This window comes from Ostrea edulis, chromosome 7 (assembly GCF_947568905.1).
Source record: "Ostrea edulis chromosome 7, xbOstEdul1.1, whole genome shotgun sequence".
Classification (NCBI taxonomy): Eukaryota; Metazoa; Mollusca; class Bivalvia; order Ostreida; family Ostreidae; genus Ostrea; species Ostrea edulis.
Genome location: NC_079170.1, coordinates 19,317,257 through 19,342,495, shown reverse-complemented (window position 1 = coordinate 19,342,495; position 25,239 = coordinate 19,317,257). Strand labels below are relative to the sequence as shown.

General features: G+C 34.4%; 2 protein-coding genes and 2 long non-coding RNA genes across 5 annotated transcripts; 1 reads left to right on the top strand and 3 right to left on the bottom strand.

The window, feature by feature from the left end:
• Positions 1-1,799: 1,799 nt before the first annotated feature.
• LOC125655577 (kelch-like protein 18) lies at positions 1,800-9,751 on the bottom strand. The gene is made up of 11 exons (XM_056143605.1): positions 9,345-9,751; positions 8,149-8,377; positions 6,854-7,117; positions 5,247-6,201; positions 5,056-5,140; positions 4,471-4,606; positions 3,785-3,901; positions 3,263-3,443; positions 2,717-2,920; positions 2,342-2,565; positions 1,800-2,161 (listed from the first exon to the last, which is right to left on the bottom strand). The coding sequence occupies exons 1-11, from the start codon at positions 9,591-9,593 to the stop codon at positions 2,001-2,003; spliced, it is 2,805 nt and encodes a 934-aa protein (XP_055999580.1). The 5' UTR covers positions 9,594-9,751; the 3' UTR covers positions 1,800-2,000.
• A 114-nt stretch (positions 9,752-9,865) lies between these two features.
• LOC125656646 (uncharacterized) lies at positions 9,866-15,397 on the bottom strand. Its single transcript, XM_056145596.1, has 3 exons — positions 15,371-15,397; positions 14,565-14,822; positions 9,866-11,911 (listed from the first exon to the last, which is right to left on the bottom strand). The coding sequence occupies exons 1-3, from the start codon at positions 15,395-15,397 to the stop codon at positions 11,000-11,002; spliced, it is 1,197 nt and encodes a 398-aa protein (XP_056001571.1). The 3' UTR covers positions 9,866-10,999.
• A 2,170-nt stretch (positions 15,398-17,567) lies between these two features.
• LOC125653886 (uncharacterized) lies at positions 17,568-20,488 on the top strand. The gene is made up of 3 exons (XR_008796708.1): positions 17,568-17,726; positions 18,048-18,273; positions 20,309-20,488. It is a non-coding gene; the product is annotated as an uncharacterized LOC125653886 (long non-coding RNA).
• LOC125653888 (uncharacterized) lies at positions 18,294-22,055 on the bottom strand. Of its 2 annotated transcripts, XR_007362093.2 has the most exons (5): positions 21,927-22,055; positions 21,448-21,572; positions 20,890-20,957; positions 20,542-20,706; positions 18,294-20,378 (listed from the first exon to the last, which is right to left on the bottom strand). It is a non-coding gene; the product is annotated as an uncharacterized LOC125653888 (long non-coding RNA). The 2 variants fall into 2 exon arrangements; XR_007362092.2 differs by having other exon boundaries at positions 21,448-22,055.
• Positions 22,056-25,239: the final 3,184 nt, after the last annotated feature.

Here is a 25,239-nt window from a genome sequence, read left to right as displayed (position 1 = left end):
TCAGCAGTCGGCGTGCTAGCCTACCGAGCTACTCCTCTATACGATGATTTTAGAAATGAAGAGAGAAATATTGCTGATATTTATGTTTTCATCCCTGTTTTAAAAGGAAGTCAGCCATTATGACGATGTAGAGTACCTCCTTAACTAAACTTCGTGCAACTGGGTCCTGCTCCATATTTGTATATTAGCAGGTATGTGCTTGTCCATTATCATCGATTTGTGGAACCTTTTCTACAGATTCCAATAAAACATATTGACTGCTAGACCCAGCTTTCATTTGTATCGTTCTGGTCGTAAATGTTTTCTTTTTGCTCGAGAGATAATCGCAACTACAATTTGTCTAAATATGGAATTAACCTTTTTGTCCTATTTTCAAACGGTGTGTACACATGACAAATCCTCGACCTACACGTACTAAATGGAATGAAATTTCATTGGCACAGTAGGCACAAAAGTCAAGTTGCTCATATTTTCTCTGCACGCTAGTAAAATTATATACTCCATTTATTTGACCACGATGAACTTGAGGTATCCCCGGGAAGTACCTCGATATCGTATGAAGCTATTTACTTGAAAATATCATGAAGGTGTGGGGGTTATCCCCCCTCCCCCGCACCCTTTTTCCTGATCCTCACACCTCCTTCCCCCCTCCCGTCTCTCTTTGCACCTTTACCCCGTTCGTTCTTTAAGCATGCGCAGTGCTTAGCATCAGCAAGAAATATTTCTACAATGTAACGTCACAAAACACTGGACAGAGTATTTGGGTTTTTTAAAAGGATTTATAATAATCTCTTCCTCTCATTAAGGGACGAGATCAAAAGTTCAATATCTGACAAAAAACTAAATTCACATAGTTTTCAACAAGATCTCCCCACCTCCTTTTAAAACTAAACATGACGAATGTTGAAACGAATCGATTTACGATTATGAATAACACTCTGTACGCCTTCTCTACTCTTTATTCACAAATGAAAATGTACGTTAAAACTATTAAATGTTCATTTAAATGTAATATGTAGTTTTTAACAGTCTCTTGTCTTTTTCCACTAAAGTGTAATCGATGTCGGATGATAGAAACTTACAGGAAATCTTATCCCCCTCCCAATAACTATTTCAATTTAGATTTTATTCGACATCGATATTTTTCATCTCGCACTAAAATTTGTCGAGGGTGTGAGGTTTAAAGGTCGCTTCCCACATTTACTTAGAAATCGAATTTCGCAAGTTTAACCAAAATCGACATTTTTTTTTTTAAAAAACACACATCGCTTCAAAAAGTATAGAGCACGTGTAACCACAATCGTCTACCTCTCATACTTTAAAATATTTTGTAACTGGAGTTTGTTTACAGAAAGACATATATTCAAAACGTCAAGCACCTGTGTTACTACCTGCAGTTTTCAGAGTTACTTCCTCTTGCACAACAAGAATCAGACGAAGGGAAACGGCGACTGAAATGTCATCTAAATGTTTCCTCCCAAACTCGAATGATGATGTATGACCTTGACTTTCTTCAGTAGCTTTCCTTAACCTTAACATGTGGTAACAGGACCTGTGTCCTTGCTGGTCTTATCGGACGTGGGGTTTATATCATAATTAAGAATATTCCATATTCAGAGGAACCATCCGTGACATATATACACTGTAGATATTGCAAGAGAGAGAGAGAGAGAGAGAGAGAGAGAGAGAGAGAGATGTCCACATCCACACATCATTCAATCCTATATATATATATATATATATTGATATTTTGATATAACAATTTCGTATATACCACTTAATTAAAAAGAGAATAGATGTATTTTTGCAACATTGTGTTTATTAACTTCAAATTCATTAATTACATTTTCATAATATAAATTTACTCCTACACGTATTCAATAAATAAATTCCTCTTAAATAAACCTATCAAAGATATAAAAAAAAACAAAAAACAATCACGTATAAAGTTCCGAGTTTCACTAGTATAAATATCGTTCAAGTTTCAACTTTTTTCAAATTCATCTGACTGGAACGGGTATCAAAGACAGGAACCTTCCTGGAAACGGACAGTCCGGCACACTTCTGTCCGATTGACCAGTGACGGCATCATAGACCTCCATAGAATACATCATGTGACCTAAAGTCGTACACGCGCCGCCGCAAACGTATATCTTGTTTCCTAAAAACAGTATAAAAATATGAAAATTAATATCGTTTTATTGCGTAATGTATTTGTCATCAATGTAGAAAACAAATATGAATTATAATTTCTCGATAAATACATTATGTACCTACAATGTAGCAACACAGTATGTATTTCATTTTTATCGTTAGTCCAAGCGACTGCACCATAGCTTACCTACAGCTGCCCCGCCACACGCATGTCGCTCAGTATCTAGATCCGCCACTTTTTCCCACATATCAAACTTTTTGTTGTATTTGTCAATATCCCTAATACTTGCAGCAGTGGTGAAGTCGGTACCGTGAGTTCTAGTGGCACCACCACACAGGAACAGATCACCGCGGACCTCCACTAACGCGGCGTGGCACCGAGGTATACGAATATCACCTAGCCGGCTCCACCTGTAACACGGTCAATCAAAATGTATAAAGTCTAGTACGTCTATACAATAGGCACAAATACTATAAAAGTAATAGTATTCTGTCGAGAACAAATCTAAATATAAAATCCATCTGGATCATTACATTTTCGAGACGAAGGAAGTGTACTCACTTGTTTGTTTTGGGGTCAAAACGCTCCAGCACGGATGAGATGGGGGTGCCTGATTTGACCTTGAAACTCGCTGTGTACCCCCCGGCCAGGTAAATTTTTCCGTCCACGACGGAGGCGGCCGCGCCGATGCGGGGAACCTGGATGGAGGCCACGCTATACCATTTATCCGTTTCTGGATCGTAACATTCAACACGGTTCAGCAACCTTTATGGATAGAGAAGAGACACAAAATCTCAGTAGACATAATTAAGGTACTTACTGAAGTAATGTTCCACGTGTACATTATATTAAACACTGTTAAAGAAGTCCATATACAGTGACCCTGAAATGTTGATACCACTCAGTAGTGCCCAATATATTGCGAATCCCCCCTCGCTTACCCGCATGTGCAACTATGCATTTGATTCACAATTAAGAACAATCGTAACTACTCGACTATTTCCGTAACCGCAAATGAACCGGTTACGGAAAATGACGAGCGCGTGATCGCATTGAATTTTAAACAAGTTAAAGCAATATCGAAGCATAACGGATGGTCGCATCTACCTCTCGTTGCTGTCCTGCCCACCAATCACATACAGGCGTCCATCTAGAGCCACCATACTATGCAGGAGTCTTGTGTTTTTCATCGGAGCTATCTTTGTCCATTTCATGGTGTACGGATCGAAACAGAAACACTGGGCCAAGGCCCTGGGCGACTGTCTCTGTACATTGGGGTTACTTCCGCCTACATAAATAGATTATAAAAGACTCATCAAAGCTTTGAAGGATAAGAGGTTATGATTTACATCGAAAATTTCACTCTTCACCCCCCCCCCCTTCTTTTAATTTTCTTATGGCAAGTTTCAAATGGAACCCCCCACTTAAAAGGAAAAAGGGTGGTGGCAAGTGGAATGAAGCAAATCGAAAAGGGTGAAAATTACACTGCAGTGTTAAACATCTTACAAGTATAATAAATTCTACACGCAGGTATATATTTGATGCAACTTTAAATCCTTGATATCAATGTGCCACGGGAAAGCTGGTGGGAAATGTAATGTCCAGATTTACTCCCTACAAGGAACTCACCCGAGATGTAAATCTTGACGTTGAGAACACAGGCTGCGTGGTGGACTCGAGGTTCCGGTAAATCCGCTATCTTGTTCCAGTTCCGAGTCGCCACGTTGTACCACATGATGCTCTTGGCTGTGGAAGGTAAAAAAGTTCTTAAGACATACATTACATGTACTATATTTCACATGTATAACATATTTTTTAAACATGTATCGCATATCTTTTTTTTTTTTTTTTTTTTTTTTTTTTTTATACATGTATCGCATTTGTTATCTACATGCATCGCATATTTTTGTTTTTACACGTATCGCATATTTTCTAAAACATGTATCGCATTGTTTGTACATGTATCGCACATTTTTTTTTTTTTTTTTTTTTTTTTTTACATGTATCGTATACTTTTCTTTTTACATGTATCGCATATTTCTTTCTCTTTTTTTTAAATTTTAGATGTATCGCATTTTTTTCTGTTTTTACACGAATCGCATAATTTTACATGTATGGCTTCTCTCTCTCTCTCTCTCTCTAAATGTATCGCATTTTCAAAACATAAATCGCATATTTTTTCTTTTACATGCATCACATTTCTTTTCTACATGTATCGCATATTTGTTTTTTTTTTTTTTTTTTTTTTTTTTTTTTGTTTTTTTAATACATGTATCGCATATTGGCTTAAAATTAAAAGTACGTAATGGGGTTACCTCCTTCTATGCTCCTTGTATTATCCGATCCCGAGAAGAACCCTCCAAATGCTAACAAGTCGCCGGGAGTCAGTTTCAACCCTTTTGGATTCTTTGATTCTTTAGTGGTCCCATTCAGGATTCCAAACTCTTGAGTCTAAAACCAACGCAAATTGATGAAGGAGTTGGATACCATTTTCAAACTCGTTTCATGAGAATTACTCCTTCTGAACAAGTTACTACAGCACATGCAACATACAACACCCACAAACTAGATTTAGAAAGCTATTTATCGTTAAAAAAAAAACTGTAGAGAAAATTTTGTATTAGGATGAAATGGCAAAAGCTCTTTCAGTTTCTGTACGCTTATTTTGAGATATTCTAGGTAATTCTAAACATATGATTGCGCCCCTGACAAAAGGTCCTCATGGCATATTCAGTAGAACAGAGAAATAATGTCACAAAGATTTGACATTACGTAACGCCGCGATAATAATAATTCAGAGATCCACGTGTTAAATTTATTAATGTATGTATGCATATAATATAGCTATACTTATTATGATTTACACGTAATACACACAGTTTTGACTGATATACATGTACCTTATTGAGAATAACTGGTTCCCTCGTCTTGGGGCATGGGAGATCAAATGGGTCAACAACGTTCAGCATGCGAGCCATCACCAGCCTGCAATTTATACGTGCATAATTTGTATGAGCATTCTTATCCATGGCGGCAAATAGTTTTAAAATCATTTGAGACGAAAAAAGCGATGAACGAAACAAAAACTTACCAGTTGGCTTTCATCAGCATCTCCCTGCAGTATGCATTCTTCTGAAGAAGATCAGTATCACTTAGAATAAGGAACAGTTCAAAATTTTTCATGAGGGCGAATCGAACACACTGCATGACACGTGACAGATGCTGTTCCCTCTGGCGAATATCGTGTTGGATCCACGCCTTGGCGGCATTAAACACCTCGGTCTCGTTCTCCACGTTGAGGACGTCAGACGATAGGATCTGGGTCACTGTATCAAGGCGCAGTTCTACAAATTTTGGATTCCTTACCACGTTTTTGAAGTCCCTGATCACAGACTTCAGGGCAGACTCGTACATGGGGTCATCAAGAGACACACTACCTCCTTGTAGAATTTCAAGGCAATCGTCAGAGCTCATAGAAAGGAAGTACTCGTTTATTTTAATTCGCAGCTCTTCAACCCCAAACCGTTTGGCAATCATGGATAGATCTTTGACTATAGCAGGCGTGATCTCGCAGTCTCCAATGTAGACAAGATGTAAGAAAACCTCAAAGACATCGGCAGAGATCCCTCTTATCCTTATATTAAAAGGCAAGGCACACTCACGCTCCGAGATGCAAAATAGTTCTTGGAAGTATGTACTATAGTGCGCAAGCATAATTCTGTGTGCAGTGAAAAGTTCATCACCGATGGTAATGTTGACATCAGTCATCAGGTTTTCCTCCTGGCAGTTGCGGATAAATTTGCCTGTCCAGATATCATGGGCAGCCATATTGGCATCATCGCTCTGCATCAGGGTGTTGACAACGTACTCCTGAGCCTTCGTGGGCCGGTAATCTCGACAGATGTCGACAAGTTTGTGGGCGTCCTTTTGACGGGTGAGAGGATGGAACTTGTTCCTGGAGTCCATAACAAACATGATGGGTTTGCCGTGGTAGTGCTCATTCTTATGAGAATTAATCTCGGACTCCCATTTAACTGTTCTATCAGCTGCCACAAAGAAAAAAAATATTTATGGCACATGTATTTACATTTTGTAACATGTAAATAGCAACGAATCCTTCAGGTTTCTTTTAAAAAATAGAGGTAAACCGAATGTGCATCCGAGTTTCATTGTGTGTTTGTTTTAGTTGCAGAATTAAATAATTAATATTATTGAAAAACTATTTTTGGGACATAGTTTACAGAGACATGATTTGAAACATACATATTAGTATGGGAATCAACAGGGTTCGAATCAACTGGCAACCTAGCATGGTAAATGATGGCTTTGTAATAGGTAAACTTTCATAATTTACAGTTCATATGTGGATGTACTAAATGTTTGAAGGTAAACTTCGACATTAAATGTATTAAGATGTTGTACATGTATATCAAAATCTAGAGGCTGACATGCCAAACTATAGAGGCTGACATGCCAAATTATGGAGGTATAACACCTGATCATGCACACAGTCATATCCGACAATGGTTTACCACCCCCCCCCCCCCCCCCCCCCCCCGCCCCCAATACACACACATGCGAATCGAGGTGACAGGTCTGCAGCTAATTTAATTGTTTGTGAATAATGTACAGGATATTGGAATTATATTTCATAAATTTAAGTATGATAATAAAATTATGTACTACACGTAGCCTTACTGTGAACAACGGCTGTATCCAGAGAATATTTGGTGGAATAAATATCGGGATCAGATTTGCGGGTCTCAATCTGCGGTTTTCCGGCGCTACACTTGACGTCATCACAATGGGGATTGGTGCAGGCGAGGTTGGTACAGGCAAACTCCTTGTGGAGGGGGATCGCGCGGTTTGGGAGATTGGTGGCCATACCCCCAGGGATCTCATTGTTTACAGGCACTGGGTCCTGGCTGCGGCGGCGATGTCCGTGGTGTTTATCATGCTTATCTGCAAATTGATGGCAGTAATTTAAAAATAATGAGCACAACTTTCTATAAATTTTCACTTACCAGTGTCAACACATGAAGGAGCTTAATGAAAAGGCTGTGCAAAAATAAAGAATTAAATCTAAAAAAAAAAAAAAAGAAAAAAAAAAAAAAAGTCAATGAAATCTAAAATCGTTTCAAATTGAGTAGATTCAATAAAGTTTACTTTGTGCAATGTACATCGCATAAATTTGCCACCGAGATAAAAAAAAAAAAAAATAAGAAAGGGACACCGAAAATAATTGGATATAATAATTGCATTTTCATTATTTGAAGTAGAAATAACATACATGTATCATACTGTGGTATTTCAATATCTTTCGCGAACGGGAGGATTTTCATTGGCACTTATACACGAGTGATGATTTCATTGATCTCTCGGCAATCACCTAGCCGCAGCGTCAGAGGGAATCAAGAGTTTGGATCTCTCTCGAATTTTACTTTTTACGTGATTTTAATTCCATACTAAAGTTGCTAATACTATGTTAATTATGCATGCATTTTAAATGTTGATACGCAAATTTTAAACGTGAAATAAATGTTTTGAAATTAGAGTGCAGAAAAAGGCAAATATATAGTATATTCAATAATTAGTGAAAACATTTTCACCAGTGTCATGTAAATACATGTACATGTGTATAGTTGAATCCACACTATGCTAAATATAATATGCCCCTTGGCCGCTGTCGTGTGACTCAGTTTGGGTTTGTATAACTTTGTAATTTGACTTACAAAACTTGTTTGAATAATTTATTTACATTTCTTCATGATGGGGCTAGTCAAACATTAAAAGATTTTTTTTTAAAAAACATCTGTCAATTCATAGCAGAATGCGCACATATTTGGAGGGGAGGATGCATATTCAATGTCATTAGTTTGACTCCGCAAAGGGAAACAACTCAATTTATTTTTTTTGCAAAGTATTGGTCAACGATTATTCATAGCAATTAACACTGGACAAAGGAACTGAATTGGTATAGACTGAGTACTCACGAGTGTCCACCGTCATGGTGAGGACGCGTTTGTGGTTTTTCTCCCATGGAATCTCGGCCTCAAGGTCCAAACATTTGGCATCTGTGGGGGTCCCTCTCTTTTCATCCTCGTCCAGTAGATTTTGCAAATGATCCACTTCATGTTCAAGCTCTTCGTTTACTTCCGGGTCAGTAGGCTCGGAGTCTGCGTATCTCGTGATACCCGTGACACTTACGTATCCATCAACTGCCTGGAAGAATGCAAGGAAGTTGAATTTTTTGGGGAAGAAATATTCCCAATTTCAATCTTCCACGTTACTTTTATGTTCAGAATTTGTGTAAAATATTTTAACCTCGGACACACAAAAATTCAAAAACTTTTGATATGTCAGACATGATGTTACTCATTTATTTGTACTAGCATTTAAAATTTCAAAAGTCTAAACACAAGTTTATTCGATTTTTAATTATCGATATAAAAAAAATTGAAACACACAAGTGAACTTGTATATCGTATTCTTCCCTTTTTTAATGCCGTACAACATATCAGTTATACCAATATTTACAGCATATAATGATTTACATGTTCTGAGATGTAAAACAGTAAGATGTGATCTCGTATTTAAACTGTCAATTCTTCTAATGGAGGCTATCTATAAAACACCTTCCATTTTTGTATTCTCTGTATATTATTTTTCAAATGACAATTGTGTGTTACATGTATTAGGTTATAAGGAGAGAAGAACTCGTAAGTTGTACGAATTTGCTTCCGATCTTTTTGTACATATCATATACAATAAAATGCATTCAAATTAGAGGCTAAACATACTGGTAAACATAAAAAATCTGTATTCCGATCCTATAAAACCACACCCAAATGCAAACAATCCAGACTATTATTCCTTAACATCTACTTTGTATATGCAGGAATTTGTAATAGAAAAAAGCCAGTGTTCCGAAGTCCGAATCAATAGAATTCTTATACTGTAATACCGGGATTTCATTAAAACCATGATTTACAAATATTTGATACGATGACACAAAAACTTTTCAATTCGTTAAAAAATAAAATATACCACCAACAGGTAACTACATGTAATTGGAGTGAATTTATAGTTTTTGGGCTCTCCGATGTTATATACTTTGAAATGCAAATGAACGCACCCATGAATTTGACCACATGTATGGCCCATTCCCCACTTACAAGCTATCTAGTACCTTAAATACTCTTTCCACGCTGTTCTGTGTGATGTCACTGGCTACATCAAAGCTACTATCGCTGCTAGAACTACATGATGACTTCTTGTCGGGATCAAATTTTTTCAGAACGACGTTAGACATTACCACTTCCATAGCATCTTCTTCGCCCGAGTTGGAAGGCACAGGCTTAGGGGCGACATTCCCCTTTTTGGCACTAGCCTTTTTAAGCCTCTTCATCAAGTGATTCGAGAAATGGAACCTAGTCATTTTGCTACGTACAGTATTGCTGTGTTTCCCAAACCACGGAACGTGAAATGTGCCTAGACTAATTGTGACGTTATCAACTATGGGGCATTATGATGTCACATAATTATGACGTCACAATCACGAAAGTGCAATTTACGAGCAAAGTACGGTCAATTTTCCCGTAAATTTGCGGTTAATGCATTCGACATTCACAAAAACGTCCAAACTGGATAGCGCAGAGAAATAATAATTATTTGTAAATACAAGTGCATTTTACCAATCACAAGCGAATGTACCATTACTAAAATGCATTTTATTCAACACTTTGATCTTTTTTCCTAAGAAAAAAAATGTGACATTTATTGCAAATGTTTATTGCATGTATAAGAAACTATTAAAAACTTTGATTTATTATAACAATTCATTCTAAATTCTGTGAAAAAAATATGTTCATGTCAGTTTCTTTTGAAATCATGCACATATAAGCTTAATACTAATATACCAATCAAGTTCAGATTAGATAGGTCGTTTGATCTGGTCAGATAGTCTTGGGTGGCAATTTATGTGAGCAGATGGAGGGATTTTAATATTTACCTGTAACATGTACAAATGTAACTCTTAATATATCACAGTGACTAGAAATATCATTTCATCTTTGGCTCTCATCGGTAACATCAATGGAAATAAGTACAACTTCAAAAAAATTTCTTAACAAGGCACAATACATATGTATAAAATGACACAAATATTACAACATCAGTACATGCCATAATCTGACCAAAAGAAATGTGCCACACAGACATGTAACAATCTATTATGGTATCACACCAAACATCATTTCCTACAAAGCTACTGTAACATTGTAGTTGTCCTGGAAAATACGGTGAAACAAAATTACACATTTCTCATACAGAAATATTAGATCTTATGTATTTGTATTACAGTATATCATGACATAAAATACATACTGCATTATTGTACGGTGATGTAAGAATACATTGACAGATCTAAAAGGGAGTACATGTATATAGGTTTCAACACCCCTCTCTTTACCAAAGATAAAATTATTTGTGCCAAATTCAGGGACATACCCCTGTAAACAATAATAGCATTAGACAGATTTTAAAAACATTTTAAAAATAATGATTTATACATGTACATGCTTTTGATACATCTCGAACAAATTAAAATCACATTTGGCATCTGGGAGACTTTGCAACCTGACACGTGACCTAGTGTCTATGAAACGCCTTTAATAATATGTATTATGTGCCGTGTGCAAAACACGGGACTACAAACTACTAAGAAAAATACACTCACTTCCCTGATTACATGTGAATTGATACATATGTATATGTATCATTGATATAAATAAAATCTACCAGTACAATGAAATAAAAATCATGATTTACATTCTCATTTCTTGTTCATATGTTGTGAAAATTTGTAGCTGAGGTGTCTTCTTCATTTACATCATCATCATCAGAAGAAATCTGTTTGTATATAAACAACCTCAGCTTGTACATCAGGAAAAATAGAAGCTGCAACAGTGGCATGAAAACAAAACCCAGAAGTAAACAAATAACAGCTGTTTGTCCTGGTTTAGACCAATCCAGGACATTTGGGTAGATGGGATTAGTGTTTCCAGCACCATAAAAAATGGCTGAGAAAATAAGGTATGTCAAACCATACATTAACGGGTATATGTAGTGGTAAAGCCGGCTAGGTACGGCTGTCAGGAAGAATTCCAGTCCTATTATCACCGAGTTGATGCCATGGAGTTGGAGATTAAACAAGTCAATGTGAGACACGTTGAACATTGGCCAGAGGAAGGCGAAAAAGACCACTGTCACAAGAACGCACCCCACATTAGCCATATTCAGTAGCACCCAGGTTGCCTTAAAGAACCAGGGCAGGGCTACCCTCTCATTCCCCAGCACTGGGTCTAAGGAAGACGATGCGATACCATTATAGTCAACAGCGTTGTAAAAACTTTCAGAGGATCGAACCTCTGAGAAAATTTTTCGGTGAAAACTTTGGTCTGGTCGGTTGTTAAGTGGCATGGGGTTTTGAAGGAGAAATGCAACTGTGACAAAAAAGTGCCATGTTAGATATATGCACAGCAAAAGGTAGGTCCAGTTTGTTAGATATGCATACCAAGGGTACGGGATAAAGTCACTGTTGGTGGTGTTTCGTGCTGAATCATTCCCTGTGTTGATGTCGGTCATGTCTGTAGTCCCAAACCCAATAAATGAGGTCGAGGTGTAAATCAGCCAAAAATCTGCATACACGGCTAGGATCAATCGATACACCACATATATAATTGGGGGGAAACGCCACTGCAATGAAATATGATCAAAATTCTTAAAACTGAATTATATTTGTCAACATTTTCAGAGTTTCTCCTCACTGACATACTTTTGAAATACAATTGTAATCCAATGGCCATCAATCTAATTGAATTAGATCTTATAATCCACTCATTTAATATTATCGCTACACTTATGTGTAGTCATAGTAGATGAGCGGATCATAGGATCTAAGTTTAATGACTAATAATTAGATTGAAAGGCCATGTACTGCATACTTATACATATATACACTGTAATGCACATGAACACAACTTCAAATTTTAGTTTACCTTTTCTCTGTGAAGATATGATCATAATCTCTCTGTCTCTATATTTTTTTTTTTTAGAACAGATCATTTCAAAACCCATGATTTTTGTACAATATAGTTTGTCATGACAAGAAACTAATTGCATTTAAACAAAATCTTTTGGTGATTATTTTCTCGGTGACTTTATATATATATATAATAATATATATTTTTAAACCACACTTGGTAAGTTTTCTTCAGTAACTCATCTATGCCATGTGATTGTACGTCCACGTGACTGTATGTCAATCATGACCTACATACATGTAGATGTAAGATTATATTAGTGCATCGACTGTGTCTGGAGACAGAGTTATTTGAAACACACCCAGATTTATGTAACCTGGATAAACCTATATAAATTTATACTCAGTAAAAACTATCCCTTCAAAATAAATTCATCAAATTATATGACGAAACATCTCTCCACCCGCTTATATAAATATCAATTACATATAAACACCAATCCAATGTAAAATATGAATCATTGAATGTTCTCTATTTTGACCTGCATGTAGCACAGGGGCATCTTATCCGCTCTGTTCTCTATCACACATATATAAATACACAAGGGAAGAATCGAAAGTAGCACACGATTTGTAAACAAAGTCATAAAACACCTTACTTGAAAAAAGTTACACAAATCCTCGTATGCACTAATGCAAATGATGTCCTAGAACTTATCCAGACTCAAATATTCTAAATATTCCCAATGTAAATAGTTTTTATCCACATAAAATCCCAGCTTGCTGCACAGTTTTGAACTCTTAGGCCAAGAAAAGATAACTCTACTTCAGACGACAACTTCCGGTATTTCGAATCTATATTTGAGTAGCATAAAATCAAGGATCAATAAAGTAAAGAGGCGTTAATTTGTAAATCAGTGTCTGAAAAGAAATATTGTAATATAATAGGCAATTATACAATAGATTTTCCTTTAACTTTGAATTACAAAAAATAAATGAATAAATTAAAAAAAAAAAAACAATTAAGAAAAAGAAACAACAACCAAATATGAGAAAGGAACTTGACTTTATATTACAAAAGAAAAGCAGATTTTAGAAATGTATAACGTGTCTTCAAAAATTATGAAAATAAATCATCTGTCCTCAACTGTAATCTGTCCCTGTCTGGTGCTATTTAACCCCCCCCCCCCCCCTTCACACAAAATAAAGAGTTTTTGAGTTATGTAATTTTCCTTTTTGAAGGTAAGAAAAAATAGGTAATCTGTCTCTGATCATCGTGGAAATGAAGAATTTGCCCTTTAACGGCATGAGAATAAATGAATAATCTAACTTTAAAAATTGTCACCCCCCCATCCCCCCCCATCCCCCCCCCCCCCCCCCGAATTAAATGGTATTATACCCTTATATGGTTAGTATGAATATATAATAACTTGGTCATTCATTTAATTACCATAACATGTGAGAAACAGATGAGCAATTAAAATAATTTTCCTTCACATTGAATAAAAAAATTCAAATATGGACAAGAACTTGAAATGAATATATGTATATATATATATATATATATAATCCAGAAATAAGTATAGAAAAATATATAGGCCTACAAGTTAGTAGCATAATAAAAATATCACAAAGCCGACTGAGCATACTTGTCTAGTTTCAGGAGTTACATATAAGTATTTAATTTCAAAGCAATATATTCTTATTATATATAAATTTTATATAAATGAATATATTGAAATTTATACAAATTAAAGAAACTAGTATTTTTATTTATTTATTTTGTATTATTATTATTATTACTTTTTTTTTTTTATTGTAATATAAAGTCAAATTCTTTTCTTATATTTTATCCCCCCCTCCCCCCCATTTTTTTTTTTTATTAAACCCGACTGTTTACCAACAATTGTGCAATGAATTACGCTAATTGAATTACAATAAAAGTATGTCAACTCCATGCTTACAATAAGACAGATATTTTTTTTTCAAAAATTGATAAATATAACCAAAAACCGGAAGTTGTCGTCTGAAGTAGAGTTATCTTTTCTTGGCCTAAGAGTTCAAAACTGTGCAGCAAGCTGGGATTTTATGTGGATAAAAACTATTTACATTGGGAATATTTGGAATATTTGAGTCTGGATAAGTTCTAGGACATCATTTGCATTAGTGCATACGAGGATTTGTGTAACTTTTTTCAAGTAAGGTGTTTTATGACTTTGTTTACAAATCGTGTGCTACTTTCGATTCTTCCCTTGTGTATTTATATATGTGTGATAGAGAACAGAGCGGATAAGATGCCCCTGTGCATGTAGCCTAGTTAAAAATAGCATACTGAATAATAACTGAATAAATCAAAAAACAAAGTACCTGGAACAAAATAAAACGAGCAGGATGGACGTCTGCAAATCCAAAGTTCTTCACTCGAAATTCTCTCCGACATTCCATGCAGCACACCGAGGAGCAGGCCATGGTCGTTTCTAATAAAGAAGTGAAAGTAGATCTACTTTTTTTTCTCGCTCTGTTGGTTTTTACACGGTAGATAACTCTCTCCAAATTTAGTCGAAAGCATACAACACGTTCGACGCGACAGAAATCTACGTAGGCACCATGATAATGAATTAATATCTCGACGACCCATCACTCTGTTTATGAAGTTAATTAAATAGCAGTAACATCGAAAATACATTCGTAAGATTTTTTTTAGGGGGGGGGGGGTTCCAGGGGCGGATCCAGGAATTGCGCCTTTACTTCCACACATTTTCTATATACGTTATCACACTGTATATATATTTTAATTATCTGAAGGTCTGGTTCTTTCATAATATTATAAAAGATTGCTTTTTACGTACATTTTAATCTCCATATCTGTTTCTGGTCTCTGTTCAAATCTTATAAGGAAAGCAATATTAGATAACAAAAGATTGAGAAGCTGTGTGTTTCGGTTTTCGACGAAAAAAACCCAATAACAACATGTTTTCACTGAATGTTTAAATAGCATATATTTCGCGCGACTTCCCATATTTGTTTAACATTTTTACAGAATCGGACAAGGATGTCCAGATTCAGTAATAATCTTTCTTTTTGTTGTAGAAATAATGTCACTAAAATTAAGTCCGCTGAAAATATAAAAGGTTTCACAAACGACAACATGGGCACCGAAATAAAACTTCTACAGCATGCAGATGATGCGTCACTGCCATTATTATACTTTAATTCTATGGAAAACGCGATAGACTAGTCGGGCTTTAGGAATGCAATCAAACATGAAGAAAACAGAAGGGATTTTACTTGGACCCCTTAAAATAGATATGAAACTATATGCGATGTTAAAATTATAAATGACCCAGTCCGATGTCTTGGAATATATATAGGTCATGATATTGAAAAATGCTATGAGGAAAATTGGAATGATAAGGTTAAGACATTGGGGGAAAAATTAACATGTGGAAAAACAGAAAACTTACTGAGTAACTCTGTTTGGAAAATGTTCTATTATAAATAAATTAGCACTTACTCAATTATATTATAGTGCCACGATTCTGAATTACCCATCTGAAGAAACTTTAAAGAATATTCAAAAATTTATTTTTAATTTTCTATGGGAGAAACGCGATATAATTAAAAGAAATACAGTAATTGGGAATATTGTTGCTGGTGGAGTCGGGATTGTCGATCTGGAAAGTAAATTCAAATCGTTAAAAGCTATGTGGATAAAGCGCTTATCCCAAGATAATTCTACAATAAAAGCCTTTTTCGAATCATGTATAAGTAAAAAAAAAATCAATAGATTTAATCTATCTCTTGAAAACTAACAATATATGTGATCTTAAAAATGCTTTTAAAAACGTACCAACATTTTACTGTGAAGTTTAGTGTGCGTTTAATGAATGCAAACTTAAAGGAAAAATATATGCATCAGCAGACAAGGCTCTATCACAACCTATCTGGCTAAATGAAAATTTTCAAATAAAAAAAATATTCATTATTTTACACTCATTGGGCAAAAGGAGGGATTCTGTACGTAAACAATCTATTTGACCAAGAGGGAAACAAGTTTATCAATATAACAAATAGTGACAAATTTTCATTGAGCAACAATGAAAAAAGCATCTTTAGATAAACTTAGTTGTAAAATGTTATATAAGATTTTCATTTCTAAAAATAAATTCATTAAACCCTACTTTGAGAAAACTTTGACAAAACTTTTTAATGACTTCAAAGAACACAGAAAATCAATCTATACATCAAAAATAATAAAATGCAGAGACAACCAACTTGCTGAATTCGATTTCAAACTTTTACATAATTTATTGAACAATAATAAATCTGTGAGCATCTGGAATAAAAGCATATCAAATTTATGTAATATCTGAAGATTGACGGAAGATATAAAACACTTACTATTTTATTGTAAAAATGTTAAACAGATTTTTATTTTTGACTCCCCCCCCCCCTTGTTTTGGCAAATATTTAGTCTAGATACTGTTATCTGCACCGAGGTGCAAATGATATTTGATGTTATATTACGTAGTATTAGCAAAATGTGTGAAATAAAGACTGGTATATTTTAGTTATTTTACCTGCTGAATCAACCTTAAAATTTCTGTTGATATTGGAAATGCATCATGGAAAAAAAAAATGGATAGAAATTAGGCCTACACTTTGTGAATAATCGTGGTTACTTCATGAGATGAAAGAACTAGTTTATATATAATGAAAGGACAATATACAATTATGGACTGTTTAGCAGGGAAACATCACCAATTATCAGGTCTGAGTAGGGTTATCACCCGAGGGCGCCGATGCGCCCTCGGGTGATAACCCTACTCAGACCTGATAATTTGTGATGTCTCCCTGCTAAACAGTCCATAATAGTTTTATTATCATGAAAAATCTGAAAGTTAAAAAAACTATCACAAATTTATTGACTTGTACCATACTTCTTTTTTTTTTTTTCTTTTTTTTTTTTTTTAATTTAAAACGTCAACAAATTCGTAACAACTTTCTCTGCAGACAATTCTTATAACTTTTCAATAGTTTTCAAGTGGTGAAACCAATATTACCCTCAACTACACGCACTAGTTTGTTTTACATTCAATGTGATTGTCATACATTTATTAGATGTAAAGCAAAACACTGAGATTAGAGAAAGTTAAACGAGAGAAAGCTTTCAATTGTTACGTCACAGTAGAATGACGCAAAAACATAACGCCAAACGTAAACATTTCGTAACGGATTTCAAAACAAAAACGTAAACATCAAGTGAAATGCAAAATTACATTCGAATGGGGATATTTTTCTTCTCAATTGTTATTTGTGACCGTTACTATAGAGTCCTTCAAGGTAACTGCGGAGCTGCTGTCAACGCATGCGCATAAATACTTCCGCAGGGCAAATTTCATTTTACGGAAAACGCTGCTTTCGTTTTGATCAACTCATAGATCTTGCAATAGTACGTTGTTGCAGTGTGTGCAGGTGTTCTAATCGAGACGATGCGAGAGGAAAAGAGAAGGGAAGAAGTTTTTTAAGGTGAATTGAAGGATATTTGATTCATTTTCATTCGAAATTCATATCAGAAACGTAGCCACATGAATGAGGGCTGCATGGTTAAATGATCGCTAAATCGATTTCACTTTGTAAAATCAATCTCAGACGAAATTATTATAGTTGCCACACAAGTACAAATCTTTACATATGATAAATTCTACGCAGGGGAGGTTGCTTCATATTTTTTATCATAGAAGCAGTGGTTAAGATACACTGTGAAAGTCTGTTTACATGAGTTGAGCGAATGTCTGTATGTATAAATGTGTAGCAGAATTTAACTTTGCATACATATTTAATTTTAAGATTTCCTAAAGATGCACATAAACGTTGAAATTGGTTGAGGCACTGAATCGGATGGATTTGTACCCAATCATGAATGAACATTCCTATATGTGTGTTCTGGGCACTTTGTGGTTTGGCACAGTGATGATCCCTAGAATGAGAATTATTTTCCCACCATGTTCTCATAATGATATGTCTGTTGATACAGAAATGCAGAACCAAGCAACCAGAAGGAATATTCAAAAAGGTAAAAAATAGAAACTAGTCAATTTATAAAAATATTTCATTTGATGGATAATACATGTACATATGCAAATATTCAAGAATGTCATGATTCAAATTAGCATCTGATTATAATTTAATGATTCTGTACTTTTGTTTATCATAATACAGTAATTCAAGTAAGTGATTTAGAAAAGCTGAAGAAATTCAAATTATTAACTTATTACTTGATTTTTCATTATGCAACACACATATTTTATCTACATATATATAAATGTTTATTCACCAATCAAGAGCCCTTGAGAGACATGTACAGTTTAAGTAGCAATTAGTTATAACAATATAAATAAATAACAATCATTCAGAGTACTAATTCTGTCAGATTTCACATTTCTGCACTGCACATATCATAATTTTATATGAAATACTGACCGAGACAAGATTTGAATTAACAAAATGAAATATACAATAATAAATAACCGAATTGCTTCACACATCTAAGGGCAGTGCCAGTTTCAGAGACAGTGGATAATGATAATGTTTTGTGAATACATATGAAATGGTAATCAATATCAGTATAAGAGTTTAGTAAATACAATATGCAAATAGAATACACATGTACATGCAGGATCCAGTTGTTCTGAATGTTTTATGCCTACAACTTTTACTATGTATAAACTACCCCAAAATCAGGTGAAATTGTATATTATTTTAGTCAATTAGCTCCATTCTTTGAAGAAATATAATTAGAAATTAATTATTATCTTATCCATGTATGACTTTTGTATCTATTTGTAATAAAATGTGATCATTTTAAAATTTTACATTATGTCCATTTACATCTACATACAAATATTCCCTTTCAAAAAGAAAAAAGATGGGGCATATTGTTTTTCATTTGTCGGTCTGTCTGTCAATCTATCAGTCTGTAGACCAAGTCTTATCCGCTCAATATCTCAAGAATGTTTGACTTGGCAAATATCAAACTTTGAGAACAGGTACATCTTAGAGAGTTGATAACTCTATTAATGTTGAGGTCAGATGGTCAAAGGTCAATCCACTCTGGATATAGGAAGACATTGTCTGGATATAGGAAGACATTGTCTGCTCAATATCTCAAATGGTTTTGTCACTACAATTAATAAGTAAGTAAGCAAGTAAATGATTTATTATAGTGACATGTGTTTTATACATTACAGAATTGAAAAATACATTTAACAGAATAATAGGAATTTAAACACCCGGCCCATCGGGCCTATATGTCACTTTTAACAGAAAAAACCAATTAAATAATAAATACAGTGGTACATGTATTACGCATGACTTTTACTATCATGGTATATGATAGACTGTCTGTAGGTGTATGCGGAGAACAGGAATTTTGCAGTTTGTGTTGGAAAATTTAATAATAGAAATTTTGTTTTGTCTAAATCTGACATATTGATCACAGTGGGGTTAAATCCGATACTGGTAAAAAGGATTACTCTACGATTTGAATAAGAGGAACAATGAAGTAAAAAGTGACATTCATCTTCTACACTATCTGAAGAACATAAAGTACATAAATGATATATAACCCTGATCAATTTTGTACCATGTGGAACATACATGTTTCTGAAACATATCTTGTTGAATTTATATCTGCAGCTACCTGGTGCCTAAGTGTGAACAGATGGTGTTTGAATTTGTAGCATTGTCATGGAATTTTTTAATTTTTTAAAACAGTTTTTTGCAAAACTAATTAGAAAAGTTTCATACTGTACATGTAGGATTTATACATAACTATCATACTGTTCAAAATATGAAATGTTAGGCTAGAGACTTTAGGAAACAGATAAAGTAATTACAATGCATGTTTAGGAGTGTCAGTTGGAACCTATTCAAAGGAACATGTCTGTGTTTTATTTTTTACCAAATTAAGAGTTATTTTAGATTATAAAGAAATATTTGTTTAGAAATCAAGCAGTCTTGTTCATCAAATTCTGTCTTTTTCATTCTTGTAAACAGACTTTTCTTCAGATAAGACCAGAGCTTTCATCTTCTTTTTTTTTTCTCTACAGGATTCTCAGTCACACCAATTTTTACCTCACTGTCCATAATGTCAGGAGCTTTGCCAGTGATATTCCACATCTGAAACATAAACATCCATGAATTATCAATTTTGTGTGCATATGTTTTGCACTTTAAATGATTAAAAGTGTTTGTCATTAAATATGTTTTTAATAAATTTAATAATTATTGTATTGACTTTTTTATGTCAGTGATGTTGATTGAAATTCAAAATAATGGTTACCAGTTTTGGGAAACAACTCTTTTAGCAGCTTTCAATGCTGCATGGAGCTAGCCAGATCAAGATTTTTTATTAGGAGGATGACATATTGTTGATTATTTTCCTCTCCCTGAACTCCACCTCCCATTCATTACTCAGTTTGGTGCATGACTGCAGGACTGTGCTAGACTATATTGAATCCAAGGAGTTTTAAAAATTAAATGTACTTGTAAATACCAGTAGAGTTTTAGAACAAAATATATTATAAATAGGTTTGTTGATCCAGATCAAAACGTATCTCTTACCCAAAAGGACATTCATAGCATGCATAGCATATTTTTTTCCTCTCTAGCAAACACATGCACACTATACCTGGTTTTCTTCATTCTTCATTGAAGCCAAACAGAATATTCTGTCAGATGTACTCCAAGGATTCATATCTTTTTAAAAAAAAATCATGATTAATAGTCTAATTATAGATGTACATGTGTGTTCTGCTCAAATCCCGATATATATGCGAGTGGTTTGTTTATCTTGTTTTTAATTCATTTTCTTTATTCACTTTACTCTGTTTGACATTTTCTAGGCTATAATTAATATATACTGGGTATGCCTCTGTATATGTGTATATTCATTTATATATAAGTACACATGTGCAGTGTAGATTATTAGTAGTTCATTTATTAGACATGATTTTGTATAAGTAATCACTAGGCCTATACCATTAAACTATGGGTGAAATGTTTTCATTGACAAACAGCATTAAAGATAATATAATAAATAATTCTATATTTAAAACATTTATATTGAAGGTTTAATTTTTTCTCTAATTCACTGCGTGAGTCAATGTATATCTTGTTTGTGCTAAAAAAAAAATGGTAGACCTATATGTAAAATGATTATAAAAACATTGATTAATGAAATTGATACCTGTACTGTCATTATTTGTGACAAATCACCAGCTTCAAAGTGTTGTACCACCTTTTCTAGTCTTCTGTGGTTTTCTATCCGTTCCCCTTCTTCCGTTAGTCTCAAAATCATGTGTCTATAAATTTCTTTAAACGACAATATGAGTGTGGCATCAGACAATAGTGTTAAATATGAAGTACAGTGTGTGGGGGTGGGGGTCATTGCCTGAAATATCTGGGATGACTCCTCCACATGCATACATTTTTAACTTTATCTGTATTTCAGCCATAAGAACATTGACGGTTTTCATCTTTTTGTGTTAGAAATCTCCCGGTTTGCCATTTTTGTTGTCAATGTAAACACGGAAGTTCCCGTGTATACCTATGGGGTAGCAAGTTCAATGCACATTTTTAAAGTATATTTCTAAAAATATATTACTTAATTGTTATCAGAACGCAACATCGGAACCCCAAAATACATATCAAAGGTAAAACACATACACTTTCACATAGAAACCATTTATTCTCCTCTCTTGAAATATGTACTTCGTACGATAAAAGGCGTTAGTTAAATATAGCTTTGCCCTGCGGAAGTAGTTATGCGCATGTGCGAAAGTTATCGTGAAACAGTCTATTAACACTAAAGTTATCGCTTTCTCCCTTGTGCCATTAAAATTTATCTTCTAGAGGGAGACAACACAATTGTCACCCTGCGCGTGAGGGAGACATCACGAATTGTCTCCCTCCACGTGACAAGCCCTCGACCAATGAAATTGACTGTATTATTCTGAAGGATAATAATGATAATTATAGATGAAAGGAATGCTGTCCTAGAGAGAGTTTATAAACGCCCAGTTTGAAACCAGAGCCTAGAGAGACGACACTCATTAAATACGCCCTTGAAAAGGAAATGTTTCCGGGAAGAGTTTTCTTTTGAAGAGAAATATTAGAAAATGACATGGGGTTTAGAATCTGGGTTGTTTTTTTCTTCCGAAAGGTGGTTAACTTTAACAAGGTGTTATTTTGGTGTTAACTTCCGTGTTAAAGTTAACCATGTGATTAACTGCTTTTCAAAATTAAGGTAGAAGGGGACAGTTTCGCACTATAGGCCCGGTCAACTTTTTAAAAAAAATGGAAATACCCCATATTTGAAGTGATATTACATGTGTAAAAATGTGTACAATAATTTTAGGATGCATGTCAAATGTAACTGAGTCCTTAATGAAAATGTTGATATACAACATGTAGGTGTCACCATGATTCCTAGCATACAGATGGGTGCAAATACGAAACTAAGACACATGGTCAGTTGCTGAAGAAATTCCGGTGCAAACATGGAGGGTCCAGCAAAAGGTCTGTAGCTGTGAGGAAAGGTGGATGGCCCCATATGAGAGGTAGATTTTTAAGAAGGGAAGATAGGGTTCTTGATTGTGCATAGTGTCTAAATCACCATGTTTGGTATTGTGATGGTGTGGGGGTGGTGCGGATTAGCCCAAATGAGAGAAAATTTATTAACTACACTAATATGAAATACAAGTATTGACATAAAAGGGAAATATGATTTTTCATTAGTCTGTCATAATCTGACTTTGATGTATACCCCCTATCCACATGTTCCAGAACCAAAGAAACTGTCCCCTGCCACCTAAGCAAATTTGCGTTAACACTGTGCTAATTTAATTTTAATCCACCTCCAGTACCTATGTTAACTCGCAAATGTATCGATCTGTGGTGTGTCCTTTCAGGGCTTTGACATTTAGTGACTGGTACAATCTGGATCTATAGCTTTATTTTCAGGAAATGATATCTATAATCTCCTGATCTTGTATGTTTATATATTGTTTTTGTTTTTCTATGTTCTAATTGCACTAAAAAACAAGCACGACTTTAACTGAAATTCCACACGAAATGTGTGGCTGTTTTAAATTGATTTCTTTTCCTTTCAAAGTTTTAGAAGAAAAAAACAACTATTATAATCTTTGCAGTGAATTGGACATACTTTGAGAAAACCTGTGAACAACATAACAAAACAGGCGTTGGACTGGAATCCACAGGGATGCAGGAGACAAGGGAATGGATGAAAAGCAATTGTTTAGGGATTCAATCTTTTCAGGTCCGAAAAGACAAAACTCTTGTTACCATTGTAGTCAGTATAATGAATGGGTGATATTTCACTTGTTGGTGTTGAAAAAAACCAACTTTAAGTAATTCCGAGTTTAGTTTGTTATCACTTTAGGTGAAAATTAATATTGTCATGATAATTAGGAATTGCATCCCCCTATTGTTAACCTTGTTCCTTATTTCTCAAAGACAATCCAATCATAGTTTCTCTTTGCTATTCGTGCTTTTTTTTAATCCGCTGCGCTAGCGCATAGCTTTTGTTCTCTTTTAGATGACAATTCATCCAGAGTTTGTCGTTATGTCTTATAGTCATAGTGTTTTCTTGTTTAGATTGATCTATATCTATGACCGATATAAATTTTTCTGTGAAGTTTAGCCTTGAATTGTCTATGTTTTCAGTATTTTTGACAATGTACTGCCGGTCGCCTTGTTGAATGCGTTTGTTTAAGAGTTCTAAATCGCCAGCATGAATGTACTTAGCACACTCTATTTAAAACAATAATCAACATCAAGCATGCAAATCATTCATGCCCTCCTTTGTGAAATTTCAGATTTTATGTATCATATTTATTTTTTCAGATTTTATTTTTTTTATTTTTTTGAATTTGACAATATTTTATTATCACACAACAACAACAATATGAAAGAATATACATGTACGTACAATAATAGCAAAATGATTGTTCTGATAATTCATTTGATACAGTATATATATTCATAAGAAAATTCGAACTATCATGTATATTATATAGATTACAAAGAAAAAGTTATATATTGATGGACATAAACATTATGATATCGATAGGCAAAACATATACATGTATAAAGAATAAAAAAATAGATATACACGTATATTTCTGAATGCTGCCGTTCAGGGGTAACGCCTCACGTAGAGTACAGTCCATTCACAACCCCCAGGGCAGTACTACAGGAGGACATGTCTCCTCCTTGTAGTTGAAAGAAAAACATTTATAAGCATATTGACAAATCATAAAACAGTTTCACATTTAATCTAATTTCTTATAAATTTCGTAATAATATAAAATATTGCTTTTTACGTACATTTTAATTTCCATATCTGTCTCTGGCCTCTGTTTAAATCTTATAAGGAAAGCAATATTAGACAACAAAAGATTGAGAAGCTGTATGTTTCGGTTTTCGATGAAAAAACCCATTAACAATATGTTTCCTCTGAATGTTTAAATGGCATATATTTCGCGCGACTTCCCTTATTTGTTTAACATTTTTACAGAATCAGACAAGGGTGTCTAGTTTCAGCAATAATTTTTCTTTTTGTTTTAGAAATAATGTCACTAAAATTAAGTCCGCTGAAAGTACAAAAGGTTTTGCAAACGACAATATGGGCACCGAAATAAATCTTCTACAGCATGCAGGTGATGCGTCACTGCCATTATTAGATATAAATTCTATGGAAATCGCGGACGGGCTTCAGGAATCAAACATGAAGAAAACAGACGGGATTTTACTTGGAACCCTTAAAAATAGATATGAAACTATGTGCGATGTTAAAATCACAAATGACCCAGTCCGATGTCTTGGAATATATATAGGTCATGATATTGAAAAATGCTATGAGAAACATTGGAAAGATAAGGTTAAGACATTGGGAAGAAAAATTAACGTGTGGAAAACAGAAAACTTACTCTCTTTGGAAAATGTACTATAGGAGTAT

Coding starts and splice junctions, on each gene's coding strand:
- LOC125655577 (XM_056143605.1), bottom strand. CDS start 9,593: ATGACTAGGTTCCATTTCTCGAATCACTTGATGAAGAGGCTTAAAAAG. Junction 7,118..8,148: donor CACCATGACGGTGGACACTC/GTGAGTACTCAG, acceptor ATCAATTTGCAG/ATAAGCATGATAAACACCAC. Junction 2,162..2,341: donor GTGTGGCGGGGCAGCTGTAG/GTAAGCTATGGT, acceptor TACTGTTTTTAG/GAAACAAGATATACGTTTGC.
- LOC125656646 (XM_056145596.1), bottom strand. CDS start 15,397: ATGGCAGTGACGCATCATCTGCATGCT. Junction 14,823..15,370: donor TGACGCATCATCTGCATGCT/GTAGAAGTTTTA, acceptor TGGGTCGTCGAG/ATATTAATTCATTATCATGG. Junction 11,912..14,564: donor CTCGTTTTATTTTGTTCCAG/GTACTTTGTTTT, acceptor ATTTCATTGCAG/TGGCGTTTCCCCCCAATTAT.